The 27,774-nt window shown below is 53.8% G+C and overlaps 1 protein-coding gene across 1 annotated transcript; it reads right to left on the minus strand.

Annotated features, from left to right (window-relative positions):
* Nucleotides 1–6,519: 6,519 nt before the first annotated feature.
* On the minus strand, nucleotides 6,520–27,774 carry SYNGR3 (synaptogyrin 3; the record flags this gene model as incomplete). Its single annotated transcript, XM_082006673.1, has 4 exons — nucleotides 6,520–6,729; nucleotides 8,426–8,568; nucleotides 15,366–15,606; nucleotides 27,676–27,774. The coding sequence occupies 4 exons, from the start codon at nucleotides 27,772–27,774 to the stop codon at nucleotides 6,520–6,522; spliced, it is 693 nt and encodes a 230-aa protein (XP_081862799.1).

Genomic DNA, 27,774 nt, shown 5'->3' on the forward strand with positions numbered 1-27,774 from the left:
AAAGGAAAAGATGCTACTCACTGGCGAGTAAGGCTGTTATGGCTGTGTGTCTGTAAATGTTGGGCTGCTCCTATAACAAAGAGTATTCCCGTCTGAAAACGGAATTAATTCTACTACTTGAAGAATTGGACTGATCTGTGTGATTAGTTGAAAGCGAGATTTGAAGTTGCCTCTGACCTTTTATGTAACATGTTCTTTAAAGAAACTTATTTTGTAGCACTGCATGTAGAATAATAACGTTAAGGCTTTACTTTCTGTAAAGCACACTTCACAGTAACTTTATTTAATGACTGCCATGTTTCTAATTTCTTGGATGTATTTTAATGGTGGTAGCTCCAAACAACAGCATCTTGGGACATTAAATGCTGCTGATCACTGACCATGTTTATCTGCAGTGCCTTTAAGTGCATTTATCTGTTTACAGTGGTCTGCACTAACAAGGATAGTTTGTTCAGACTGTACGGAGCGGTTACATCTTGTGCCTCCCTTGGTGATACCGGTCTGAAGTAGCTTTGCTTGTGTTGCTTGGCATCTCCAAGTTCCACCTCTCGGACACAAGAGGGGAATCTAGCCTTCATTTGAAGTAACTAACTCCCCCAGCAGCAGCCACAGCACAATGGAGCGACCAGAGGCCTCCCTGCAGTGCACTTTCATGGCTGTAATTCTGTGTCTGATTCTCTCCCATCCTGGCAGACCAGGTTTTAGTTATTTTTAACATGTAGGAATAAAGTTGAAATTAATTTATGTAATTTTTAGTGACAAAACACTGCTTTTATATAAGCATCATTTCTATGAAATTGAGCTCAGTATTACTAAAGAGCTAGTCCTGGCTACAGAAAGTTTTCCTTGCCTTACACTTTTTATTTTTGCTTGCTGTCAGGCTGCAAAGTGCTTTTGGTTTCTTTTGCGAATAATTAAGACCCTTTTGAATACCTGAACGTGTCGTATTCAGCACAGGGGCCAGGCTGCACGCCCTGACATGGGGAGATGATTTGGCTGCATGGCTGTTTATAAAAAAATGCATGAACACGTGACAAGTAGTAACGCTTCCGTGTTCCTGCTTCGAGCCGGGTTCCTCTCGAGCAGAGCGGGGCGCAACGCCCGCGCCATGCCGACTGCCGCGGCGCATCGCTGTGACGCCGGCTGCCCCCCGCTTTAGTCAGCAACTGACCCACGTGTCAGCTCTGCTCCCTGTCTCTTCCTCTAGCCTGTAAAGTCCAGGGGACATGAAATGCAGTTTCTGTGCAGGAGTATCTTATGTCTTCCCTCGATTTTTCAGTTAATTAATACATAATTCCCCCCAGGTGGGTGCTGCTGCAAGTTTCCTTGAGGTGATGGATCTCTCTGGCCTGATGATGCAGTTTCCTTGTTCCTTGTGCTCATCTGATTAAATAAAGTATTACCAAATTTTTTTTCAGGCCGCTTCTATTCATTTTTTTAACTCTTTATTGAAAATAAGTTGCAGTTGGTACACAGACACTGAAAATACATAATCACAGATTGTTCTCTCAAAAGATATTTTTATATATGTATAATATATACAAAAGTTGTAAACATTTTTAACTTATTTCCATACAGGGTCCACTTTATACTACAATGCACATAAGATTAGTGACAACTGCAACTCTTTGAAGCGGTCTGCTTATACAGAGGTATCCGCAAAAAAAACCAACCTTAAATTTGCAAACCATGTTTGGTATCAGTTTGATAGTAAAGAAGAATCTGAGGTTTAAATGCATATTGCAACAAAATACAGGCAGCGGGACTTGGGTTTCTAGTTGATACAGTGAAGGCTGGTTCGGAGCCTCACTGGTGGTGGGAGAGGGTCTTCTGACACACGCAGCTCGAGAAATGCTGTCTAGAAAAGTACAAGGAATAAACCAGAGTGGAACTAGACCCATCCGCTCTCCCCAGCACACTTTGGGAAAACAAAGGCTGGAAGGAAGTCTGCAAATTTATACAGTAGCTTTTATTGGGAGAAATACCGATCCCACAAAAGTAGTGGTGTGATTTGCTAATGAATAGACGATGACCACGCTTAGCTTAGTTTTGCTTAAGTGACCTCGGAAGAGCCGGCCGTACGCCCTTTTGGCGAGAGAAGGGTACGAATTACCCCTGTAAGGAATCGCTGGCCGACAAGTAGAAATGAGATGCCACAGTTGTCACTTGCTGTTGTGGCGTGAACTGATGGGAAACTCATCCTACAAAGTGTCTGGGCAGAGCAGCCAGCGCAATCCCAACGGCTTGTAGACATGACTTCAAGGGGGGGGACTGCTCAAACTGCGTGAGATACAGAAGCGCTGTAACGAGGAGAGACCTTTTTACGAAGTATCAGTTAAGCAAAACTTCCACCTTGCTAGGAATAGTGTAAAATGATGGGAAAAAATTCCAATTCTTTCAAATCTTTTAATATGTTTAAAATAAATGCGCAAAACCCACGATGTGGTTAACTTCAGCGCTGAGAAGTATCTGTGCTGTCGCAACAGAGCCTCCTGGAGCAAGGTGATTTGGCAGACTAGATCTCCAGGAAAGGTACGGGATTGTTTGAATTCTATTCTTTACACCCGAATTCAGCGCTAGCACTACACAGAAGCTTTCGGGACGCCAGCCCGAGCGCAGCATGCTCCTCTTGCCCTCTGCAGCCTGGAGTTAGCTGCCGGGCTTCTGAGGTCTCTGGGAGAAGAGAGGGTGTATTAAACATCTGGCGAGGAGGGCACCAGCTCACGGCACGGTCCCGGCACGCTTTTGGGACGTGGTCTGGAGGGCTACAGGGAAAGCTGCTCGTGCCACTGTACCGCAGCGAATGCGCGGAGGGAACAAAAGCGGGAGAAAGACATATGAAGGATGATGTTACGAGTACTTGAACCCCAAATAATATACTACAGTTATAACACCAATGGATCTAATTCTCTAACCCTAAGCCTGAAAGGTTATATTTAGTTACAGTCCATACCTGTATACACTAGTCTGCCTGACGAGTCGTGGACACACCGATGTGCTATGACAGTTAACGCACGGCACTGCTGACACCGAACAGCTAGCGGGGATGCTGCAGGGGCTTCCAAAGAGCCTGGAGAGAGGATTTTGTCCAGCGAGTAGGTACGTGACATCGTGGGCCAGGCTGGGGCCCGGCCTCTCACCCTGCCTTTCCGCATGTTTTAGTTCAGCAGGGCCTCGACGGCTGCCGGCCCGTGCTGCCGTGGGGCTGGGGAGCTCCACGGGCGTTCGGCAACGGCCTCACCAACAAACCAGAAAATGAGTTTTGTTCAAGATGGGCAAACGTTCTTTCCAAGGCCTGTGCGTCTTAGGCGTTGCGGTACCGCGTTAATGATGGCTTGTCCCGTCCTGCCCGGCTGGCACAGCCTCGGCGGCGCAACTACATACATAAACTCATCACTGGCGCCCGGGAAAAATGCTCCCATTGCTGCCTGCCCGCAGCGCTGCCTGCCTCTGCAGACCCGCACCTTCCCAGTGCCGCCCCGGGGCGCGCGTCCTCCCCTCCGCCGGCCCGGACGGACATTTTCGGTGACAGAGGGAGCAGGGGTAAGCTTCCTTGAGGTGCCTGTTGGTGTGGCTGGACACGTTATTCCCAGCTCCGGTTTAATCAAGGAGCAATCTGTTCTGCCTTCCCGCTGCCAGGAAGCCTCTCGGGCGCCCAAGCCCCTTCCTCCTCCTCCTCATCCTCCTCTCCTGCCCAGCAAAATGCAGCCAGGTCCTTGCACGCTCACCGCGCCGGCTGCAAGTTAAAAGTAACACCGACTCTTGGGGAGCTGTAAAAAGCCGCTGACCTCGAGAACAACGGTGCCTCGGCCGGGGGGGTGAAGTCGTGCTGAAGTCGTCCCCGTTTCACCGTTGCTGCTCTTAAGGTCAGTCCCGGCGTGAGAGCGTGTGCGTGTGCGTGTGCGTCTCTCCTGTGTCCCACCGCTGGCGGGTGGGAGCGTGGGGAGGAAAGAAAGGCAATGCAGGCCTCGGTGCGTACATTCAGATGTTGTAATATTCAGCACGGTTACACCAGCGGTCAGGACACGTCCCGCAGTCAGACAGAGCTTTAGTCTTTACGGTTACAAGGAAACTCTGGAACAGTTATATAGTTAGAAAAAATACAATGTACTGAACAAACATTATCTCACATACAATCAATTTAAACATTTAAATTGATTATAATTTTGCTAAAATATTAACACAAGTACTGTTTGTGCTGCTAAAATTTCAGTGTTCCCTCTAAGGAAAATATTGCTACAGTTCTACCGTACCCTGTATTAAAATCTTTTGCCTCTTTTTTTTTTCCCAGCAAGACCGACTCCAGAAAAATCGCCAGGGCCACGTAATTAATTTAGGCTTATACCGTACCAGGGTTTGGGTGTCCCTGGTCTACTTAACGCAAGGATGCCTGGCTGCTCACTGAGCCCTGCTGCCACAGACCGCCCACAGATGCTCCCGGGTCGCCTCTTCCTCGCTCCTTGCATTAGCTGAGCGAGCGACACCTCCGACGCAGCGTGCTGCATCCCACCGCTCGTCCTGCTGCCTCTGCTGCCGCTGCGGGGCTGAGCGCTACGTACCCGCATAGTGTTCGGACCTCAAAGTGGGCACAAAGGCGTCCAGAGGGAGGGAGGTCTCCTCTGCTGTCGCTGTTGGGAAAGCCCGTGGTGGGGACCGCGGCGGGACGCCGGGTCTCGGTGCCACCGCGCGCAGCCGTGCCGCGTGGGGAGGCTGCAGCGGCGCAGGAGAAGTGCCCGAGTTAGGAAACGCTGCCTGAAAAATCCCCACGCAGCTCCAGCGGCTCCGGTGCCGTCAGGCGAGCCGGAGGAGCTCGGCGCCAGCAAAGCCAGCGCGGCTGCAAATGCACATTTTAACCCGGCCTGAATAGTAGGGGAGTCAAGTAACGCATTTTGTCACTGATAATGACTGCTCGTGATGAGATTGCTGCTTATTAATTAATGCATTTATTATTTGCAATCTAGCAGCAGGAATGAGCTGTGATAATGATGACAAAACCGCTGCTGGATGTTTTTGCTACAAGGAGACCTGGGGCAGTCCGGTAACTATTGCTTGTCACGAGGTCAGAAGGCAGCACGTGACTTTTGCTGGCGTAAACCGGCAAGGTGAAACCTCGGCTCGCCAGCCGCCGGGAGAGCCGGGGGCCTCTAAAGACGGAGCTGCCACCAAGCTGGTTGGAATTCAAGTTTCAGCTCCTTTGCTCAGTCCTTAGTGACCGATAGCTTGGCTCGCCGCCACGGCACAGGCAGACAGGCAGGGAAAGCAGGCAGGTTGGTGACGAGGAGCTACTGGATTTTGCACACTGAGTTGTTTTTGACAAAGCAGGAATTTTGCAGCTGAAAATCAAACCTGAGCCTCTTTCCTGGGTGCTTTTCATTCACTCTCTTCTCCCACTATTTGCAAACCCGGGGCCGTGAGCCCGCACATGATGGACCTTAACGGCCTGTAAAGTCTTTCCAATTCTCCGTCTGAATTCCTCATTTCTAGAGACCGCAGGGTAAAACCTACGTTCACACCCGAGGTCCTGCTGCAGCTGATGACAGATGGTGGCTGCTCCCAGTATAAAAACACAAGTTCAATGCCACTCCTAATTGACTTGGACTTTGAGTTGCTGAGACACCCACCCCTTTTGCGTTGGCGGCTCGGAGTTTGAGCGTGAGTAAGTGCTCAGTGTTGCCAACCAGAAACTACTTGTAATTTTGCAAACTTTCCCAACCCCCTGGAGAAGAAGTGGAACTGCACCGTGCTGTATTTTCCGCTGATGAAAGACTATTCCTCATTAGCAGCCAACTATTGGTGAACTGGTTTCCAGTAACTTTTTACATCCTCAACCAGAACCCTGCTGAAGCGTAGAAGCAACGTGGATATTCAACATAACCCCAACCCACTGCACCCCCCGTGCCGCTCGCATCCTAAGCTAAGCTTGAAACACCCGTTTGGAATTTTTTTTTTTTTTGTACAGTAAATATATACAAATAAAAGTAACACAGACACCACTTATTTCTTTGTGAATTTGGCACTTTCCGTGGAACACGTACAGGAAAGCTCTGCAGCAGGAGCAGCAAAGGGCCGATCTCCCCAGCGCCGCCCACCCACCCTCGCCACCACGAGACCGATTCTGTGTTAGCTTGGGAAGAACGAGGTAAATAGCAACTCCTCAGCTACTGCGTTTTCTAACAGGAAAAGGTATTCGGGGCTTTCCCAGGCCCCCAGCAGAGCCCAACGCCGACCGCCTGGTGTCAAGCCTCAGAGAGGGCATTTATTCACCTTTCACCACGTGGAGGTGATGTGGTAGCAACCTTCTTCCTTCTGACTTAGAGGGAACACTGCTTTTATAAAACCCTTGGACAGGTAAGACAAGAACCAATACCACTGTACAGAATTCACTGCACAACTAGCTAATAGTAAGGAACCCAGCACTGACTTGCCACATTAAGGAAATGGGACTGAATACATTTGCAATCAACCGGTTAAGTGTACTGCACCGTCGGACTCGGTCTGTTGGTACGCGGCCCTCGCCCCTCAGTACGCTGGCACTTGGTAGCCTTTCGGGTTGGTGTCTAAGGTTTCGGTGAAGGGGGGGCTCTGGTAGGTCTCTGCGCTCTCGATGCCGCTGCCGGTGGGGTAGCCGGGGTACGCCGCGTTGGGGTCGGTGGCGAACTGGTCGGTGGCAAAGAGCGACATGTCCGTCCCCAGGCGGTATCTCTGCAGCGCCTTCACCGCCAGCAAGACCTGCCGCGGGATGGAGGAGGGTTGGGGGGGGTGGCAACGCTGCGACCAGCTCCCCGCGTCCCCCCAGGACCCCGCGTGCCCCCCGGCTTGCCGCAAAGCACCGAGCGCATCGCAGCGTCCCAGGCAACTGCTGGCCCCGCTCCGTCATAGCCGAGCGCTACGACAACCCTGAACCACGACCCCTAATGCTAAAGATGCCATTTCCGTGTGACAGGCCGACCCTGCACAGCTCTGACTGGCGTGGGGGCCGCAGCCTGGGCTCGGGTCCCCGGCCCTGCGGATTTGGCACCGTTGGCACCAATAAACCCATCTGCTGTGGGGAGGGAAAGCTGCCAAGTCCCGGGCCAGCAAAATAGGTCAGTTCTGCCGAGACTCCTTCACCCTCTTCCAGGTTGCCAGTATTCAGGTCGCAAACCATGGGGAATGCGGGTGGCAGAGCTGCAAGCGCACCACGCTCGCTCTTATTTCTGGAGGTTTCATTAACAATTCAATTAGTTTATAAATGACAGGCTCTGGGGGGGGGAAACCCGCCCGCAGACACCGAGAATGGCTTCCTAACAGTGCCCAGTGCCTGCTCCCAGCACGGGCTGTGTGCCGATCAAGCAGAGCATCTGGGTTTATTAACGGTACCAGCAGAGGGGCTGCTGGTGCGACCCCGCACCCCGGCCACCCTCCGTGCTGGTGGCAGGGGACCGGCATCTCCACTGACCTCCCCAGGGTGGAAGCGGATGCTGATGGGATGGGGGAGAGCATCCCACCCGATGCCCTTTGCTGGTGGCTGCATTAAACAGGCATTCTGGCAAAACAGCGGTGGAGAAGAGCTGTGGGGGAGCTGGGATTAAAAGAGATTTATTTGGATAATAATAGAGCGGGGAGCAGTTAAACTGGAAAGTAACTGGAGCCAGGCTTGCTGCTGGAAAGCCTCAGACCATCTCTTGCCCCAATTCTTTTAAGGCAATGTGGAACCAGTGCACATCCTGGGTGTGCTCTACCCACGAAAAGCCGGAGGAGGGTGGCGGTGACACAGGGGCCATCCCTGCTCCTCCGCGCGCAGCCTCCGGAGCAGGAGCCCCCCCGAGCGGCGCAGCCATCCGCGGGCACAGGTGGGGTCCAGCAGCTGCGGTCAAGGGGTCCGCAGGGTTTGGCACACCCCTGGCAAACGTACCTCTGCCACTGTACGGCCCTGGGGATGCACGGAGCCTAAAAGCAGGAGCAAAGGGGGTTTCTGCAAGCCCCTGTCTCGGCAGGAGAGCCAGCCTGGCTTCCCCTAAGCGTGAGCTGGTGAGCCTGAGGGGGCTCACGTCATCCCGTGAGACCAGCTCATCGCAGTGATCTGCTCCTGGGGACTGGTTTGCTTCAAACCAAGCCGCTCCCAGGGGTCTAATGAGGCCCTGAAATGAGGGCAGCTCGTGGCTGGTGACACGTTTTCGATGGGAACGCAACTTTCCAGCCACAGGAGAAGGGGAAGTCTGGAATTCCCCAGCGAGAGGGGACTGAGCTGATGCTTCCCGTGTAAGAAACCACAAGATTCATCTCTATTTAGAGGGACCGCAGGTTTCCTCAGTACAGCCCCTTGCTGCCCACCAGGATTCACTTCTCCAAACTGTGCCCCCAGATTCCTCCTCCCAGCTCAATGCTGAGCCCAGAGCAGGTTTTGTTTCTCCTCTCCCCACCTTAGCTCCGAAGCTGAACTCACCCAGACGATGATGGAGAAGAAAGAGAAGGTAATTGCTGCCCGGGCGGCGTCTGCTCCTTGTGAAACCCCTTTGCTCATCGTCGTCCGTTGCCACTGGTTTGCTAGGAAGCAGAAGGCTACAAACCACAGGAAGGACAAGAAACCTGAAAGAGAACAGAGCTGGTCAGTGCTGCCGCTGCCCAGCGCCTCCTCTGCTGCAAGAACCCCCGTCTGCTGAAGCACAAACACGCTGTCATCAAGATTTTCAAATAGCAACAGTGATCTTGGGTGCCTTGGCCTGTGGTGTGGCCCAAAAGGAGCTATTTTAAAAGAGGCTGATCTGCAACTGCTGGAAAAACAGGGATGGAAGGAACCTGGTAGGGTCACCCAGTGTGTTGTGAAGTTTAGCTCACCTACATCTCAACCTGATCTCAAAGACCTACAGGGACAGCACACCCTCTCTGGACATGCAGTCCTCACAGTCTGTGGGATTTCAGCCTGCCCACAGGTGTCGAGGGGCTACCAACTCAGTTCCAGCACCCCAGCGTGTCGACCCGCCATTCCCTCTGTTCCCTGGACACCACGGGCTCTTAGAGACTTTGGGCTGGACACTGCACGCCTCAGCCAGAAGAAGCCCGCGCTCCTGGGAACAGCAGCAGGCTGCTCGGCTGACGCAGGAGTCGGCTGCAGCCGTTCTGCCACGGGCTATGCCTTGGTCCAAGGACACAGCTGGAGAGCTTAAAAAACAGCAAGTAACAATCACCCGGGAATATGGACAGGCTGAGATTAACCCCTGCTCCGAACACGGGGATCACGAGCGACCCTGGGACGTCAGTGCATCCCACGAGCGCAGCAAAAGAGCAAGTGCTCATCGTGCACCGTGCCCAGGGCAGGGACGCGGCAGGGCTGCCCATGGAGCCCAGAGGCACATAGGCTGCACGTGAGAGAGCTCTGCTCGTCCCCGCTGCCCTCCGCCGACTGCGCTCCTCTTCTCAGCCTCTCTGGGCTCTGCGGGTTTGAGCAAAAACGCTCTGGTGATTATTCCTTACTGGAACCAAAGCTGGCTGAGCAAGATAGGGCTGCAGCTCCCCTAACTCAATCACTGGCCAACAGCACTGCCTGATGCCAAGAAGCTCAGAAAATAGTCAAGAATCAAGCCACAAGCACACAGCGCAAGGAGCAGTGATGCTTTCTAGCACTGGGAAGAGGAGCTGCACGAGCTGGAGTCTTCCATAATGCTGTTTTAAGGGACTCCAGCTTTCCTGAGCATCCCCAGCACAAAGGTCCCCCCCACCGGCCGATTCTGGGTGCCAGTGCACGTGGGGACGCTGAGCTACCCAGCGCCTTCCCGAAGGTCACTAGCACATCAGTACGTGCCGCCACACTGCCAGTCCCATGGGGCTGCAAAGCACAGGCTGACTGCGGGGAGAGAAAAGAAGCTTCCTTTATTCCCCTTTATCTTGCCAGTTGTTCCCAAGTACGATATAAAATGCATGCGTGCATCCCCATCCAGTGTGAGTTACAGGGCTCATCGCACACCTCGCCTTTAATTCAGCATTTGCTCTCAACTGTGGTTTAAGAAGACACTCTCCTCGTCTCCTTCTTTTGCACGACTGGGCCTGGGGCTTCCCAACCAGTGATGCTTTTATCAGCCTGGCCATACCTGAGCCCTTGAATTGCCCTCACAGCAACACAGCCTCCAGCAAGGATCATCCAGGCTTTCCTTTTCCAAATTACAGATTAATACAACAGCCTCATTTTGCCAAATACAGCTAATGCCTGCCACCAAAACCGCCCCAAATCTCTGCATATACATTTTCACTTCCCCTTAGGATGACCACTCCTCGTCAGCATTAAACGAGACCTCTGGACCTTACTCCTCAAAGGTCAGCCTCAGGGACAGAGATGCTTTCTAGTTCCCCAGCTCTGTTATAACGGGGCTTTACCAGCAGCTGGTCCCCGTTAGGGGAAGCAGACCCAACCCCTAAACGTGGACACGAAGACGCATGTGATACGGCGTTAACTGCAGCTCAGACAGCCAGTGTGCGGTGAGCGCGGTGGGCAGTGGTCCCCCGGCAGGTCTCGGTGCAGGAGATGATGAACCACATCTCCAGATGCCGCACTGCTGCCGCGCTGCCACCTCCGGGCACTCGGGGAGCAAATGCCACGGCAGCGGGGAGCGCTGCCCTCCCGTGCTCGAGCAGCAAGCCTCAGTCAGGAGTGTCTCGCTCAAAAATGCACTTTCCTGGAGACAGCAGTGTTTGGAAATCAGAAGACCAGAGATGAAACGTTAAGAGCAGCTCCCCACAGGTGAACTCTGAGCCGCGCTGTGGGGAGCAGAGGGATGCTCAGGGACAAGCTCTGGGGCCATGCGGTGCTGGCACCAAGGGACACGGGGGCTCTGCAACAGGTCTAGGCTGTGTCACTGGTTTGTAGAGGGTCAGCTTGTTTGGGAGGCCTGTTTGTTTAACACTTGGTCTCATGCAGTAGGTCCCCCCCAATATGCTCCGGGGCAGGACCCCACCACGGAGCACGAGTCACAGCTGTGACACGGCGACTGCCTGCCGACCAGCACCACAAAGCCCCATCTACCACTGGTGTCTTCTAAGGGTTTTCAAGGGTTAAAATGACATCATGCACATCTCCGAATGTGCACCGGCTGCGCTGGGTACTGCAGTTACGGGCTTCCTCTGCAACACTGAGCTATGCAAAACACTGACCTTCCCCGTGCTTAAAAACATTAGCTTCTTCAGCCAGAAACCTCTACCTGGGCTCACTTCTGCTGCTACCTGGGTGGACTTCCCAGAGGTTTTGCAACGCAGAGACAAGCCTTTCCCTTCCACATCCAGCTCTACCTGGATCCCTGAGAAGAAAAAGGATTCCCTCCAGTGTCCTGGGGAAGTGGGAAGGCAGGTATCGCTGCCAGCGGAGGAGACGGGGTCAGGCACGGGAAGCACCTCCAGAAACACCAGCCAGTCTGGAGGACTGACACACGCCTGCGTGTGAGATCAGACCTCCCAGGGAGCTCTACGGGAACTATTTTTGTTTCTGTACCAGCACTTATTTTCATTTGTGATCACCTTCTGCTAGCACTCCTTCGAGATGAAACTTCGCACCCGATAACGTGAATCAGTCAGGCAGCTGACTCCCCTCGCGCCCGGCACCTCGCCGGGGAGCGGGGCTGTGCCCTCGTCCAGCACCCGCACGGTCCCGCAGAGGGGCTGGCAGTGCCTGCCTCTAGCCCCCGCTGCATTTACAGCGTCAGGTGTAGGCGTGCGTTTTGGAGGTGTCTGTTGCTACCTGTGTACTTTAAAACCTCAGGAAGAAGGCTGAGCTGCCAGTGGCGTGGTGGGGCTATGTGTGCCGCTCCCGACTCCGGCTGGACGCAGGCACGGTAGCAGCTCTGCCGCTGTCAGCATGCTGGGGATAAGGAGAACGCCAGGAAGCACCGCAAGAGCCAGTAGTTAATTATCATTTTAGCATCTGCAGACAACAGAGTGCAAACACCAGGAAAGATGCATTACAGCCATAATTACAGCCTGGTCCCAAGCAAGCGCGTGTCTACGGGAGCAGCTGTAAGAGCAGATGGAAGAGAAAGTCGCAAATGCCGTTTGCGCAGCGCGGTGGCCCTGCCTGCACCGCTGCCTGCACCCTGGCGTTACCTCCTAGCCGGCTCGGTGGCTCTGATCTGCCACTGATCCGATGCACAAGTCCTCTTTCCTCCAAGCAAAAGAAAGTTGTGGGTTAACACTTTCGTTAACTCCCCCCACAGCCCCCAGAGACAGTAGCTGCCGGCTGACTTCTGCTTTGCTGGCAGCCAGCATCAGGCTCCTGGGTGACCCCTGCAAAGGGCCAGAAATGACCTGCTTTTCTCACCCCCCGACAGGTTTGCAATGCTGTCTCGTTCCCAAGCACGTTCCTCATCTGGTTATTTCCCAGATGCATTTTGAGCTTTTATATTAAGCAATAACACAGAGATCACATACGGAGAGAAAGGATGAGAAAAGATGAAATAGTTGCAAGGAACAAGGAGGAAACCATGCATCCCATCCTTGGTGGGGAGGAAAAAAGAAGGGGACAGCGTAAGAAAGTCCCACGGGTGAAGTCTCCAGGGGTCATTAACGTGGAGGTAGTTAAACAAGGCAAATTATGTGGGTCAGCTCTGCCTCCTGGCAGGTTCAGTGCCCGAGGCTGCCAGGAGCAGCACAGGGGATACGGTGGGCTGCGACCTCTGCGATGCGGAGGCTTCACGTGCCAGCGAAACCCTGCACTTCATCCCTGCTGCGGGGTCTGCCTGTATCGACACTTATTCTGGGAACAACCAACTGCCTGGCACTTCCACGTGAGTGGGTGTGCAGGCTATGGCAGCAGGGCTGTAAGAAAGGTTTGGGGCAGCCATAATTTTAGAAAAGTGAAGGCACAGCAATAGGAATGGGATAAAATACACTGGGCAGAAACCCGCTCTGACATCTCCCAGTGAAATGAACCCATTGCTTGTCCGCAGAGCAGAAGAGTGCTCTGCACACCAAGCATCGTGTGCAGCTAATGGCTTGTGCTGTTGCTTGAATAGCTGCAGGATTTGGGTGGGAAGGGACCTCTGAGTGCCTCATGTCCAACCCGCCGCTCCAAGCGGGGTCAGATGGGATGGGGAAGGACCAGGCTGACCAATTCCTCCTTCCAGACCCCAGGGACCCGCACCCTCCCCGGGAGCCAACAGGGCAACTGCACATCAGCAGCATCTCGCTGAATTTGGGCTTAGGAGATGCAAAAAACAGACCTAGAGATGTGTTTACCTGTGACCACGGACTTCATTACAAAAGCCCTGGACAACGCTCCCGTTTATACGAGCATCAAGCTCGATTTCAGCGCAGTATTTGCCAGGGTGCCCTGTGGGAAAGGGTTCATTAAGCAGGGATTGTACAAGAGCAGCGAGAAAGGTGAGGAGCAGCTGGCAGGGAGACGTACCAGGCAGCGTGAACAGAGGTGTCCAGAGAAGGGTAACGAAGCTGGGGAGGGGTCTGGAGCACAAGTCTGATGGGGAGCGGCTGAGGGAACTGGGGGTGTTCAGTCTGGAGAAGAGGAGGCTGAGGGGAGCCCTCATCGCTCTCTACAACTGCCTGAAAGGGGGTTGTGGTGGGGTGGGTGCTGGTCTCTTCTCCCAAGTAACCAGCGATAGGACAAGAGGAAATGGCCTCAAGTTGCGTCAGGGGAGGTTTAGACTCGATATTAGGAAAAATGTCTTTACTGAGAGTGTGGTCAAGCATTGGTACAGGCTGCCCAGGGAGGTGGTGGAGTCACCATCACTGGAGGTGTTCAAAAAACGTGTAGACGTGGCACTTCGGGACACGGTTTAGTGGGCATGGGAGTGTTGGGTTGATGGTTGGATGATCTTAAAGCTCTTTTCCAACCTTAATGATTCTGTGATTCTGTGATTCTGTAATGCCAGGCTGGAGGGAAGCTATGGAAGACTGCTCTTTGCAGACCCCGATAGGTGACACCGTGTCGGTCACAGGCTTGTGTACATATGATCTGCACATAAATGACTGATTTTTTTCACCAGCAAGGAAGCGGCTTGCCTGTTTTCTACCAAGAAGCCCGCAGAGGGGATGGCCCGAGGGAGCAGGATATCTCTGCCCGGACACAGGCTGAAGACATGATGCACCCAGAGCACACCCATTGACCCAGGGTGATCCTGGAGCAATAAAGTGTCACCGCCGGCAGCACAGCTGTGTTGGGTGGATTTACCAGCACCTCTGGTGCAATACCACAGCCTCTCCAGGGCAGAGCACAAGCCCTGCATGGCAGAGGCTTTGTGGGGCAGAAACCATCTTCTCCAGCTCGCTGCTGAAGCCCGTGAAAGCACGCAATGCATGACAAGTGCAAAAGAGAAATGAGGCAGAGATTGAGAGCAGTACCATTTCACACACGCCTGGCAGGGGAGAGAACGGCTGGTACGAGGTGGAAGGCAGGGAGGATCACAGCCTCGCATCGCGACACGCAGCATCAGCCAGAAGATGGATGTGATGTTCCCCCTCCGTTTGAATTGAAGGGTTGCAGGCACCGAGCCCCATGGAAGGGACTGTAAATACCATCTAACAAAGGCTGGATGCCGGTGCTCTACCACTACGGAAATAAGCTTCCAGCAAGGAGAGAACATCCTTAACAACAGGCAAGTGCAAGGTGGTGATGACGGATGTTTTCATTTGGGACCAGAGAGCCATCAGCAATGCTCGTGCTGGATAAATCACCTTCAGACTTTGCTACCACAAGAGCCTGGAAATGGAGACCATCAGCTGCAAACTCAGCCAGGCAACAACCACAGCAGCCACGCGGAGGTCGGCCTCTCCTGGCTCAAGGCATCCCACCTGCTCACGTTCGCTTGGATGAGCCCCAGGTTAAGGGGCTCAGGACGGTGCAGAAGTGCCGTGCCAGCCCTCGGGAGTCCCAGCCCCACCTGCACTCCGCAGCCCTGGAGGCAGCGGGGGATTACAGTGGTATGTAGAAGCGTGTTTCTGCTTTGTTCCAAAACAGACAAACACAAAGCGAAAACAGACCCAGATGTAGCTGATGAAATGACATTTGCTTGAGCCAGAAACAGGAGATGTGGGAGGGTAAGACGCCCCGTCTGGTCTCTGAGGTGCGACCACCAAGCCTCACTTCTCTGGGTGGCTTCAGCAAACCCAGCTCAGCGAACGTCGCCAGTTGCCGAAGTGACACAGACAAGTGGGACACCCCACTGTCCCCAGGCTGCCACACACCAGCTGCTGCCTCTGAGCTCACGGCTGGACGGGACAACCCACCTGCCACCCCTGTTCCCCCCGACTGAGGCACATGAGTCATGGCACGCTGTGGGAGGACAAGGGGGGGACACAAGCGTGGAGCTGCAGGGCACAGCAATGACCCCGCGCTGCCCATGGAGCCAGCATCGTCCTTCGCAAGCACAGCAAAGCCAGAGACGTACCTGAAAAGCCGAGGTCCAGCAGGACGGCCCGCTTGCGGTCCTTCACGCTGCTGATCTGCTGGAAGTGGAGGTCCACGACAAAGAAGAAGATGCAGCCAAAGAAGGCGATGATGCCAACGGCAATGCCGTAGCTGCAGGCACTCTCATTCTCATTGAAGATGCAGAGCAGCTCAGGGTGCTGACTGTCCTTGTTCACGTAGCACTCGTTCACGATGGAGCCAAACACCACGATGGAGAAGATCTGCAGAAGGAAGGAGAAAACACAGTGCTGCTGTTTACATTTAACTCTATTTTCCAACAGCAACGTAATTGGATTCAATCCTGTCTTTGACTCCATGGCAACGTGGCATTCGTTAGACAGATCCCGACTCTCGCCTGGTTGGCGGCCCCAAGCAATGGGCTGGTGGACGGTACCTAGGTCCTCCTTCGCTGTGAGCCTGTCTGCCTTTCAGGGGCTTGGTTTGCTGAGTATTTTAAGAGATGTTATTCTCCAGACAGGCTGGGGAGGGGAAAAAATAAATGGATGGGCCAGGTGTCTGCACAGTCTTTCTGCTCGTTTTGCTCTCCGCTGTCAGGCTGTGGTTGCTAAGCCCCGCTGTGTCACTGCGGAGCGGGGAGCAATGAAGTTACAGATAGAGCTGCCGAGCAGGCTGACCCGGGGAAGGCCAGGAAGGCCGGTGGAGGGGGACGGGACACGGCAGCGCAGGGAGGTGGGGAGCAGCTCAGCTGGGCGCAGCGGGGCAGGGGGACAGGCTGCTCTGCGAACAACAGGGCAATTTTCTACCTGGCTTAGCAGCAGTTGAAGGATGCAGCGCCTGCATCCGCTATCCGGTGGCCTGGCTTCAGCCCTGCGAGGGATCGAAAGGGCAGGGGGGTTGCTGGTGGCTGCCCAGGTCCCACCGCTGGGCCCGAGGGTGTTTCATGTCCCTGCAGGCAGGGAAGGAGCCGGACGGCAGCATGCAGCCGGCTGCCTAAATTAATACCATAAACGATGCTGCATGCTAAAGCAATTCCCTTATCCCTCCGACACCAAAGGCACAAGCAGAAGCTGTGGGACCAGCTGCACTGTAATTTGCTCTGGAGCCTGCTCCGTTAGAGCCTAGAAAGTGCTGTGCCGCCGTTTGGATTTCAAGGCTGTGAGCAGGGAGGGAAACAAGGTGTGCAGGCTCCCCTCCATCAAGCTGCGAACCTCTGATCTTGTGCCTCGCTGCCAGCGCCAGCTCCACGCATCCCTGCACGCCTCCCCACCCCGCCGGCACAGCCGGAGGCCACGTATGCAAGCGGAGAGATAAGAGGCTTCTCCAGCACGCGCCGGCACAGCGGCTGCCCGGGAGCAGCTGGGGTCTCGGGGTACGGTGCAGCTCCTGCTCTGGACGCCCCGCTTACATCTTCTGCAGTAACAGCACAGCACGAAGTGCACGAGACCGAGACAGGCGACAGACAGAGGCGGCAGCCGAAGAGCCACATGATAAACTGCAGCCGGTGGCCTTTGCAAAGTCACCCGTACCTCACGGCTGATGCCCGGCTGTGGGCCACCTCTTACAGCCCCGCGCCCCCCGAAGCGCAGCGTTAGCAGAGCTGGGTGAAACGGGGCAGAAGTCACTATGAGCAAACCACTCAGAAAGTTCTAAATACTCTTTAACATAATGTCGTGGTAGACATTTTCTTCCAAACACTGGCCAAACGTCTCACTCCTGCCTGCCCTGAAGGATGTCATTCAGATTTCTCTCCAAACTCCTCCCTGCGCTGGGGTGAACCTGGGCCAGAGCTTCTCCTGCCTGAAGCTACTCACAAATGCAAGTGTCCCATTAGCAAACACATCTCAGACCGTCTCCACTAAGTCTCCTCCAAACTGGAGAACAAAGAAAAGGATCTGCAAGGGACTGAGCTACTAGAATGTGAAGGGATTGGTGAGGAATTTTTTTTTTCTCTGTCGGGTGTCATCTGAAATAAATGATGAGCAGAAGCAGAGTCTCTGGAGTACATCCTACGTCAGGTGTGTAGGAGCTCCTGCAAGCAGCCACCCCAGCACCCCAAGCTTGGGACTTTGCCACCAGCTTCTCATGCTGACACCTGCAAGCACATGATGGATGAGCAGGTTGCGCCATGCTCACTTCCGCCTCCAGAAACCCACCAGCAGGACAACTGAGGGCAGGGCTCATCTTTAAACCCTTTTAGCCAGCAGCTCTGTGGGTGACAGCAGACTCCTATTGCTTCTAGCACTTAAAATTCAGGCCAGCAGTGAGCTGGCCTGTGTCAGGTAGTGGAGATGCTCTGAAACCTGCTTGCTAATTTAGCTGGCACCTGAGGATGTCCAGGAGGAACAACACATTGCATCCAGCCCGGTGACCCCCGCGCTGCCGTGTGACAAGGCTGCAGGGAATCATGCAGCCAGGCTCTCCCAAAACGCTCCGTCACTGGATGGAAATGAAAGGCAGGGGTCTGACCGCAGAGCAGAGCTCCCCCGATGCCCAGCATCGCTGTCGGCAGGGGCCGGAGAGGGCGGCTGTCCTGCCCGGCACGGCCGCTCAGCCGGGAGCGGGCGACGTCCTGCAAAATCCCCCAGGGATTCGGCTGCAGGTCCCGGCTGCAGCTCTTTGGGGCTCTTACCATCAAAACACCTCATGTACCCCCATCGCTGCCCAGATCCCCACCTGCTCTGCGCCGGCCCCTTCTCTCCATGGCCTGCTTAGCTGAGGGAAGCATGCGTCCCACCTGGCAGCAGGAGCAGGTTTCTGCCCTGGAAATGCTCCTCAGCCCCAGGAATTAGCCTGTCCTTGAACGACAGAAATGTGGGCTTCTAAATGTGCATCTGCAAAATTCAGGTGTAACCCTTGATCTCTTCTGGAGTGCTAACGGGACAGAAAGCAGACCTCAAAGTCCCGCAGACCTCTCCACGGCTGGCACAGAGCGATAATCAGATCTTCCTCCTCTCTGAATTTACCCACTGTTGGGGTCCTGCTTCCATCCATCCCCAGCTCTCTCAGCTCCGAGCACCAGCCATGACCTTGACATTCCGAGCCACCCGCTTGCTTTTGCACCCTCTTCCTCGCTGGTGCCGCACTTACGGAGCGCTGGGCTGTCACACCACGACGGGCGCATCATCATCATGCAAAGAACAAGAGGGTTGCATTGTAAGAAAGAAACAACAACAAACAGTAATAATAATTTTCCCAGTGCTTTGGCAGCAGCTGTAATATCAGCAGTTGTAAAAATCTGTTCATAAATAATGCAAAATTGTTATTTACCATCAGAAATAGCAGCAGCATTTATAAAACAGGCCCTGGAAGAAATAATGTGATTCTGGAAAACATGAATAATTGAGAACCTCTGATTCCATGGGATTATTTCTCTGGCAGGCCAGCAAACTTGTACTCAGCTTCTCTGATAAGTGTTTTACTTAGTCCTCCCAGGATTAACAACCTGGACTACTTCTCTGTGCTGTCAGGTGCCCGTTGCGGTGGCTGAGGGAGGGCTCCCATAAATACGATTAAGGACGCTGCAGGACAGGGTGTCTGGCTGCCTGCACGCAGGTTTGCACACCTGGGGCTGTCGACAGAGGATGCTCAGGCAGCTCCTCTGGGGTGGAGATGGAAAGAACAGGCATTTCACTGCTTAACGTCAAACTCCAGAGGGTTTTGCGAAGTTAAGCATCTTTCTTGTGGCTGGACAACCCGCAAGACCCCCTCGGCCGGGCGCTGCCCGCAGCGTTTTGGTGCAGGCAACACGGGACGCGTGGCTTCTTCTCGGGAGGCCAAAATGGTAATGAACTGCAAGCGCATGCATTTGATAGACACGCTCAAAACAACAGCACTGGCTGAAATACTCCTGTCAAAACACATTTCAGTGAAAATAAGTCTTTCCATGGGTTTTCTCTCCCTCCCCCCATGACTGAAATTTTATAGTTTTTCTTAAAAAAACCACAACTGGTGCTGGTAAAACACTGTAATGAGAATAGATTTGGCGTCGTCTTTCTAAGAACAGGTGAAAAAAAAAAAACTGAGAAATTGTGGGTAGGTGGGGGAAAATAAAACCCTTTTAAAGGGTTTTTTTAAAGTTCAGGCAAAACAAGTGCCGTTTTCCAGTCACCTCTACAAACTGCACTTGCTCAAACCCACAACCAGTTCATCAGAAACTTAAAAGCAAAAATACAAGGTCAGATTCTCACCGCAAGGGAGATTTTACAGGTCCTGAACAAGGGTGCAGGAATCCTGCTTTCCAGAGGCGCTCCTCCGACTCCCACCTCCTCCTGCCTGGGAGGTCGGTCCCCAAACCTGCAGGCCCCGTGACCAGGCAGGGCTGTGACAGCACTCAGGACCAAGTGCCAAGGTCAATGGCACGCACCGCACAGGGGCATCTGCCGCGCAAGCCGCTGCATCCCAAGCCCATCCGGCTTTCTAATGGGTCTCCTCCATATCTCACAGGCTTTGCAAAGGAGCTGGAGCATTCACAGGGCACTCCATTTTCCAGCTGAACAACACAACCAGGAACAAATTTTGCTCTCGCTGGGTGAACCAGGGCAAGACCCAGTAATAAAACTGGATTACCTTCAGCCACCCCACTATGAAATTGCATCCCCCCTGCCAAAGCCTTCACATAAATCTGCCTGTAGGTCAGGGTCTCCTGGCCTGGCATGCGGGTTGCTCAGCCCTGCCTCTCCCCGGCACGCAGCAGCAGAGAGCGGCTGGAAGATCCCGGCACATGGCCAGGACCATTACTGCTCCTCTCTGCATTCAGCTGCAGGGAGGGATGGGGAGGAGGAAAGCTGTCTTCTCTCATCTTTTCCATTAAGACTTGCACTTCAGCCACACTTCAGTCACACCCCTGGGAGGGAGAACATCACTGGTCAGGGAGATGCATGAAGTGCTTGGACCCAGGATGACGCAGATCAGCTGCGTGTGCTGAGGGAGCTTGTGTTACACCAAACCAGCGAGAAGCCAGGGACCTCACTTCTTAATGAGAGCCAGCTGCCCAGTTCCCTCAGCTTAAAGTTTGCTTCCAAGCTTCACTCCAAGAAGGACATTGAGGTGCTTGAGCGTGTCCAGAGAAGGGCAACGGAGCTGGGGAGGGGTCTGGAGCACAAGTCTGATGGGGAGCGGCTGAGGGAACTGGGGATGTTCAGTCTGGAGAAGAGGAGGCTGAGGGGAGCCCTCATCGCTCTCTACAACTACCTGAAAGGGGGTTGTGGTGAGGTGGGGGTTGGTCTCTTCTCCCAAGTAACCAGCGATAGGATGAGAGGAAATGGCCTCAAGTTGCTCCAGGGGAGGTTTAGATAGGATATTAGGAAAAATTTCTTCACCGAGAGGGTGGTCAGGCATTGGCACAGGCTGCCCAGGGAGGTGGTGGAGTCACCATCTCTGGAAGTGTTCAAAAAACATGTCGATGTGGCGCTTCAGGACATGGTGTAGGGGACATGGTGGCACTGGATTAATGGTTGGACTTGATGATCTTGAAGGTCCTTTCCAACCGTAGTGATCCTGTGGTTCTGTGCAAGAGGGGACACCTCACCAGGCCAGCGAGCGTTTCTGTAATGCAGAACAAAGGGACGGGTCTCGGCAGCGATCGGTGACAGGGTCTGGGTATGCTGGCCACAACTGACTCTGGAAAATGGCTGGTGCAAAGCCAAATCCAGAGGGGTTTTGAGTATCACCCTAAAAACCCGGGAGAGCACCCCAGGGACGCTGCTTACCCGAGGCTGGAGGCTGCGTCTGGGCAGGAGCCTGCAGCTCCAAGGCTGCTTTTGGTACCCAAAGTACTGGACCCAGATGCACATCTCGCCCGCTTTCCTTGCTTGCTGCCCACCTCCCGTTTCACCCTATTTTAGGCGAGACCTCTTGCCTCTTTTGTCCTCCCTGGCGATGGCTGTTACATCCAGGGGACCGTGCCCCGTGCTGGTGGATGCCCCCGCAGGGGCTGTGCTGTTGGGTCAGGGAGGTGACGGCACACGGCGGGACCACTGCCAGCAGCACGGACGCGCCGGCAACCCTGCAGCAGGAGACCGAGTGAAATCTCATTCTTTTCACCCAGAAAAAGGCAAGGGGGAGCGTGAGAGGGCAGTCTCTTGCTCTGCATGCCCAGGCACTCATGCCCAGGCTTCGGGACCTACAGGCGCTGCCAGATCCTCGCAGGAACCCCGGGCGCTGGGGTCGCCCGTGGGCCCCGCGACGGAGGCACCATTTTAGGTGTGCATGAAGCTGGGAGACCCGCGGCTGCCTTCTCCGCACCAGATTTTTACCATCTGGAAGAAGGTGGCTGGCCAGGCTGCCTGGCTCGGTTCTGTAATTATACTTTGCAGATCCGTGTTCCCTCCCGGGGCTTGAGCCGGCTGGACCCCAGGACACACACATTTTTCATCCACGTTGCTTTTAGCTTTCTGTAGCCCAGGCACCTAAAACATGCGGTCTGAGCACAGCCATCGCAAGGAAAAGAAAAAGCAAATAACGCAAGAGAGCACAAGCTGAAAGCTTCAGTGTGTGAACTGTCAGCCATTTTAAGGTGAGATGTTTCCACTGCTGATGCACTGCACTTTGATTTGGGACCTATAAAAAAACATTACCAGAAGGTGTGGGGTTGTAGGAGACTGCAAAACCTTGCTTTGATTACACACGCAAGCAACCATTAATGTCAACATCAAGGAAATTTAATGCATGGAGAAAAATAATCCACCACTAATTTGCTCTGCTGTAGCTCGCAATCAATGGTGTTAGGCACAAACTGCACGTACAGAGAGCTGGTACCAAGGTCTGGGTGATCCTTCACCGCTCTAACACTCGCATCAGTGAGACAGATGCTGCCTTGCTCAGCACCCTCCCCTCCTCGAGCCACCACCCAGCAAATGAAGGATGGACTAGCAAATGAGAAGGGAAAACAATTAAGGTCAAATCAGCACAGACCAAATCCTGCCCAGCACTGCGTGTTTTCATAAGCCCCAGATAAGCCCCTGCCTTGAGCCGCATACATACCTTGTGCAGATACTCTGCTCAGGGATGAGTTAGACCCTTGGCACAGGGCCAGCCTCCTTCAACACCCACCAAGCTCAAATTCTGGGGGAATTGGGTCCCGTGTCCCTCTCCAGTTTATCTTTACAGTTGTCAGTCACAGGGAAGTTTCCAGCACAGATCTACATAATTTATTGGAGGGCGTGAAGACTGAAGAACTACTTTAAGCACTGCCAGATCTCCCACAAGGGCTATGGATACGACCGCAAAGGAAAGACTTGGCGCAGTTTCTGGCACAGAAAGGTGGTATGATGCTGGCCATAATAGGCTTATGGACATGTCTACCTGGCTAATCAGCTTTGGAAGGATGCATATTGACGACCAGATGATCGATTTTTACTGAATTACTTTTTCTAGTGTGGCAAGAGATGCTGGCTGAAACACAGCGCCCATTCAAAGTTCCTAATAGATTACTAGAGTAATGCAATCTGAGCACATGGCAAACCAGCAGCATTTTGAACCAGTGATGACAGGAAAATGATAATTTAGCAGCATTTTAAGCTCAGATGCAGGGAAACTTCTGTATAATGCCATTACCAAAAATGTTAAATTTAAGTTCTGCCTTTAATCTACAGCCCGCGGAAAGAGAGAATTAAGACGGAAATCTGGTGACTCTACTGAAAAGCAGCCAAGACCAGACAAAGTCCAGAGCAGCTACGATCACGCTAATGATTCTTAGCATCGCCATGAGCTCCTTAAGTGCCCGACCAGCCTTGCAGCTCTTCTCTAAGAGCCCCAAGTGCTCTAGAGTCCGTGAAACCCCTGAATGCCATGGTAGCTACTCGGAGCTTGCAGCACTGGGGCTCCAAGTTGATGTCTCCTGAGGTGAGCTCGGTGCTTGGTACGCCAAGAAACCTCCTCCATCTGTGTCTGCAGGATGCTTGGAGCAGGCAAGGTCTGCTCCAGTGAGGGAGCTTTCCAGGCTCCAACTCCAACTCTTGACAAGAGCTGCGTGTGGTAGCCCTGCAGACCCAAACGTACGCCCCACAGAACCTCAAACCAGCACACCTGCAGCTTCACCCCAGGTGTGAAACTCCTCAGAAGTGCTCTGTCCTGAGGGTGCAGGGTAGCAACAATCCCGGAGCCATATTCTTCTTTCTTTGCTGCCTGGCTCTTCAATCCTGAGCTTGTTTTTTCTAATAAAAATAAACACACCTTTTACCATGAGCACAAATACCTCCATCCCTCTGGAGAAACAAAACAAACCTGGACCAGGATGGAAAGGGAACGCTCCCTCCCTCCAAGAACCACCACCTATTCCTAATACATCAAACCACCACCCGGCACATCCCTTACCGAAGTCACAACTCACCAAAGCGCATTTGCCTTGCTGAAAGACAACGATCTGCTGTATTACGGACTAAGACCCGTACCAGCGCAAAGCCGAGCACATAAAGACTTCGCTGGATCTCAGCCAAAGTAACCTCTGGTCATGAAAGTTCCCTCCCGCATATCAAAGGCTACAGGGACTGCCACTTTGCTGCCACGCCGCCGCTAAGTAATCAGATTTGCTGCCCTAGTTCAGAGCCCTAATAAAGGTTCTTCTCTTAAAAGCATAAGACTATTGCAAGGAAAACCCAAACAAAATACTTGGCCAATGAGATAAAACACTGCATAGACAAAGTTCTCTCCAGTGATCTAGGTGATGAACTATAAATTTATTCAACTTTAAGAAACAAGAGAAAAAGGCAGCAGACAGTGTCAGGCAGCTGCCAACATGCTGGTTGCAGGCAAGGTTATCCAGCTGTGCAGGTCACACAGGCAGTAACGGGGGGGGGTCACTGGAGAAAGAAACAACCATTTTAAAGAAAGTACTTAAGTATTCCTCTAAGTTGTAGTAAAATCAGGGCCCAATCTCCTGCTGAGCTCCACAGAGGCAGAAGGAACGGCTGGGTGAGTGGAGGGAGGCGAGAGTGGGCTGCACCGGAGGGACCGGGCACCACGCTTTTGCTGTTGCTCTTACTGAAATTCACGGGAATTACTGAAAATATTTTCCAGAACTGCTTTTAAAAGTCAAACCTAAACCTACGCTAAATCAACAATGCCCCTGCAAAGCTGTGTGGCCACTTAGAAGTCTAGCTGGTGCTGGCAGTCACAGAGGAAGGAACTCATGATGCTGCGGGCATCCTTCATGAAGATCGAATTTGTTTTGCTGTGCAAAAAATGTCTCAAAAGGAAACCACAAAAGTGATCACATCTTCATCTGACAAACTGCATCAGACGGAGGAGGAAGAGATGAATGAGGAACTGTTAGATGGTTCTTTCCAGCTTTTGATTTTACAGCTCAAGCCAAGAGTGGTTTTTTCCCTTCAGATACTCAGAATTACTATATCTGTCAGGGAGAGGTTGCTGTGTGAGGTAGAATCAGGAATCCCCTTTTACCATCACTTACATCCAGTCCCTTGGATATTTGCCAGCACAAGGTCTGAACACCCCGCCCCGAAGCAGCTAACGGAGTCACAAAACGGAGCTGGACCCTCCTTTGGAGGTAGCTTGCTGTGAAATCCCAGCAACGGCCATCAGCCAGATCGGCACCGAGTGGCTCGCATCAGGCATGTGAGGCTGGCCCCAAAGTCTCGTGGTGGTTCTCCATCACCCATACTCCCACTCAAACCAGCCCATCTCAGGCAGCACCCTCCTCTTCCCACAAAAGGAATGTAACGTCATAGGCGCAGCAAGGGTTACGTCTCTGAGGTTTGACCCAACTGCACAGGTTAAAGACTTTTAAGAAGTTGCAACAACAAAGCACAGGAAGGAAAACCGCGTGAAAAAACCCATCCCAACACCTAAACTCGGTCATCCTCAAAGCCTCAGTCAAGGGCTTTCTGAATAACCATCCAGGGCTGTTAGTGCAGGCACAGGCAGCTCGTCTCCGCCGTGACAGCAGGCAGGAAAGCCTGGGAAGGTTTCTCTTTGCTTTGTAAATCAGAGAGCGTCACAGCGGGGCGTTGGTCCGGGCTGCCCACTTGGCCGCCAGCATGGTGCGAAAAGGAGCAGCCATCACCACGTGCCTCGGCACTGCCGCGCTCTGCCGGGGCAGCAATTACGAGTGTCAGGGCAGAATAGAAAGGCAGCAGAGACCTCGCAGGCAAACCCTTTTGGCTGCCACCTCCATCCAAGCTCTCCGTGTTGACATGGGTCCCATCTGGCAAGAGCAGCCAAACCACTCAGAAGGAGCCCGGACACACATTGCTTTACAAAACCTGCAAGAAACAGTGATGGCCATGCAGGCAGGTGGGAAGGAAACCTGCACTCATGCCTCTCACCTGCCTGAAGTCCCTGCTCACACTGGGAAGGAGCCGTAAATGCTGAACGGGTTTAAGACACTGGTGACAAGACTGCAACAGCCAAGCGAATGCCAGCTGGGGCTCTGAACCCCCAAGCTGGAGCAGCGATGGAGAAGGGTCCCCGCCAGATCTGCCAGAAAACGTGAGACCTGGGCAAAGTGGTCCAAAGGGCTTTTAATGTGAGCTTCCACAGCCTGATCCACAGCCCGCCAAAACCAGCAAAAAAATCCATTTGAGCTCAGCGGACTTTGGAGCCGACTCGTAAGTACTGCAAACATTTACGCTTGGGACAGCACAGAGCACATCTCACACTCATCCATGTCAGTCCCCCCGCGCTTGTTCAGATTTAAGCTGATGCGTTTCTGTAGTTGCAAACACTCGGTTTTCACAGATTCCCTGTGAACGCAAAACCATGAAACGAGTGACTTTACCATTGAATAAACCAGCCAGTGAATACATGCATGAATATTTTCTAAGCTGGAATTTTTATTTTATCTCTCCATATTCTGTTCCTGCTTCCCAGCAGTATCCGATCCTCTTCTGTACAACAAGGACGGTGAGCTCTCTGGGTGCACGGTGGCAGATTTATTTTACAAGGGGCCTAACTCACCATCAGCGGGTCAACAATTTAGCTAACTGTACCCAAAGCCAACACCATTGCCAACAGTTTACCATTGCACCTCAGGGAAGACCAAGGAGGATCCAGATGAAGTTTTCTGGACTGAGGCAAAGCTTCTAGGAAATGACTGCTGCCAGGTGCCCGAATCCTGCCAAAACACCCCATGCACTCCAAGCTGAATGCTCCAGACCCATACCTGGCCTCTCTTCTCCAGTAATGGAGTCGGGGGCTTTCTCAGAGCCCTGGAAAGCACGCTGGCTCCCATCCAGCAAAACACTTAAGCATGTGGTATAACTTTAAGCATGTGATTGCAGCTGGAATTGCTCATGTGCTTAAAGATAAGCACATGCTCCCATGTTGCGCTGTACAGGGCCTCAGCCGGGCCACCCCACCCCAGAGAACCCCACAAACGCACCCGCCATGTCAGCTGGCAGGAAAGCAGCCGGGGTGGCAGCACCTTCTCATCACACCTTTCCTTCGCTCACTGCCTGCATTTGGCACTGCTGATGGTGACACAGAACCAGCACGGGCAGCCGAGGGTCTCCGTGCACAGTGGGAGTGTGACATGGGCAAGCACAAGCCCCCCAGGCCCAGCGCGGCTTGCCCGCAGCCTCCGGCCAAGCACCAGAGCCAGGAGCCGGCCGCAGCGAGAGCCGGGCAGACTCTCCCCACCGGGGCCCTCTGGGAAGGGCCAGGCATTGCGGACCTCCCGGGGCCACGCACACTTGCAGATCTTTGCAGGTAAAGGCCAGGCTGGGGGAGGCGAATCAGCGGCTGCCCTTACGCCTCAGCAGCCAGGCACCACGGCCCCAGTGAGCATCAGCGCACGGCTTCCCGTGTCGCTTGTTCACGGGCCATCGGCGAGCGAAGCCTTCCCTGAGCGGCAGCACCTCCTTCCACCTCCTGCTCTCTGCTCCGCGGCAGGAACTCGTAGATGGGAAACGGCCAAAAAATATGACATCCTTTCAGAAGAACAGGGGGAGCTGGGCACTGACACGCATGGGGCACGGAAGGACGGAAACTGTCCTCTGCCTCCTGATTTACATCCCACCCCCTTGCCCTTTGCTCAAGCGCCAGGGACAGAATTGGTACGGGGCAGCGGCACATCCACCCGCTGCACGTTGCCCCGTTCCCAAGGAATCTCCCTGCAAACACCCACGGGAGCCGGCCAGCCCCACGCCGCACGGCTGGCCACCACCCGCCACGGCTGCACCAGCGCCGCGCGGCTGCAGAAGCACCGCACGTTGCACGAACGCTGCACGCTGCCTGCTCACTGCACATCGCCCGGGCGCCGCACGCTGCAGCGGGCGCTGCACATCGCTCGGGCGCTGCCCGCTGCAGCGGGCGCTGCCCGGTGCCGAGCCCCGCGGCCCCGTTCCCCCGCCAGGACGGCCGTCCCGCCTTACCCAGGTGGTCACCCGGAGGATGGTCTGCGGCTGCTTGAGGAAATCCACGGGGTCGATGGCCCCCCCCGCCCGGCCCGCTCCGAAGGAGGCTCCCTCCAT

The sequence above is a fragment of the Phaethon aethereus genome (assembly GCF_964289735.1).
Source record: "Phaethon aethereus genome assembly, chromosome: 15".
Classification (NCBI taxonomy): Eukaryota; Metazoa; Chordata; class Aves; order Phaethontiformes; family Phaethontidae; genus Phaethon; species Phaethon aethereus.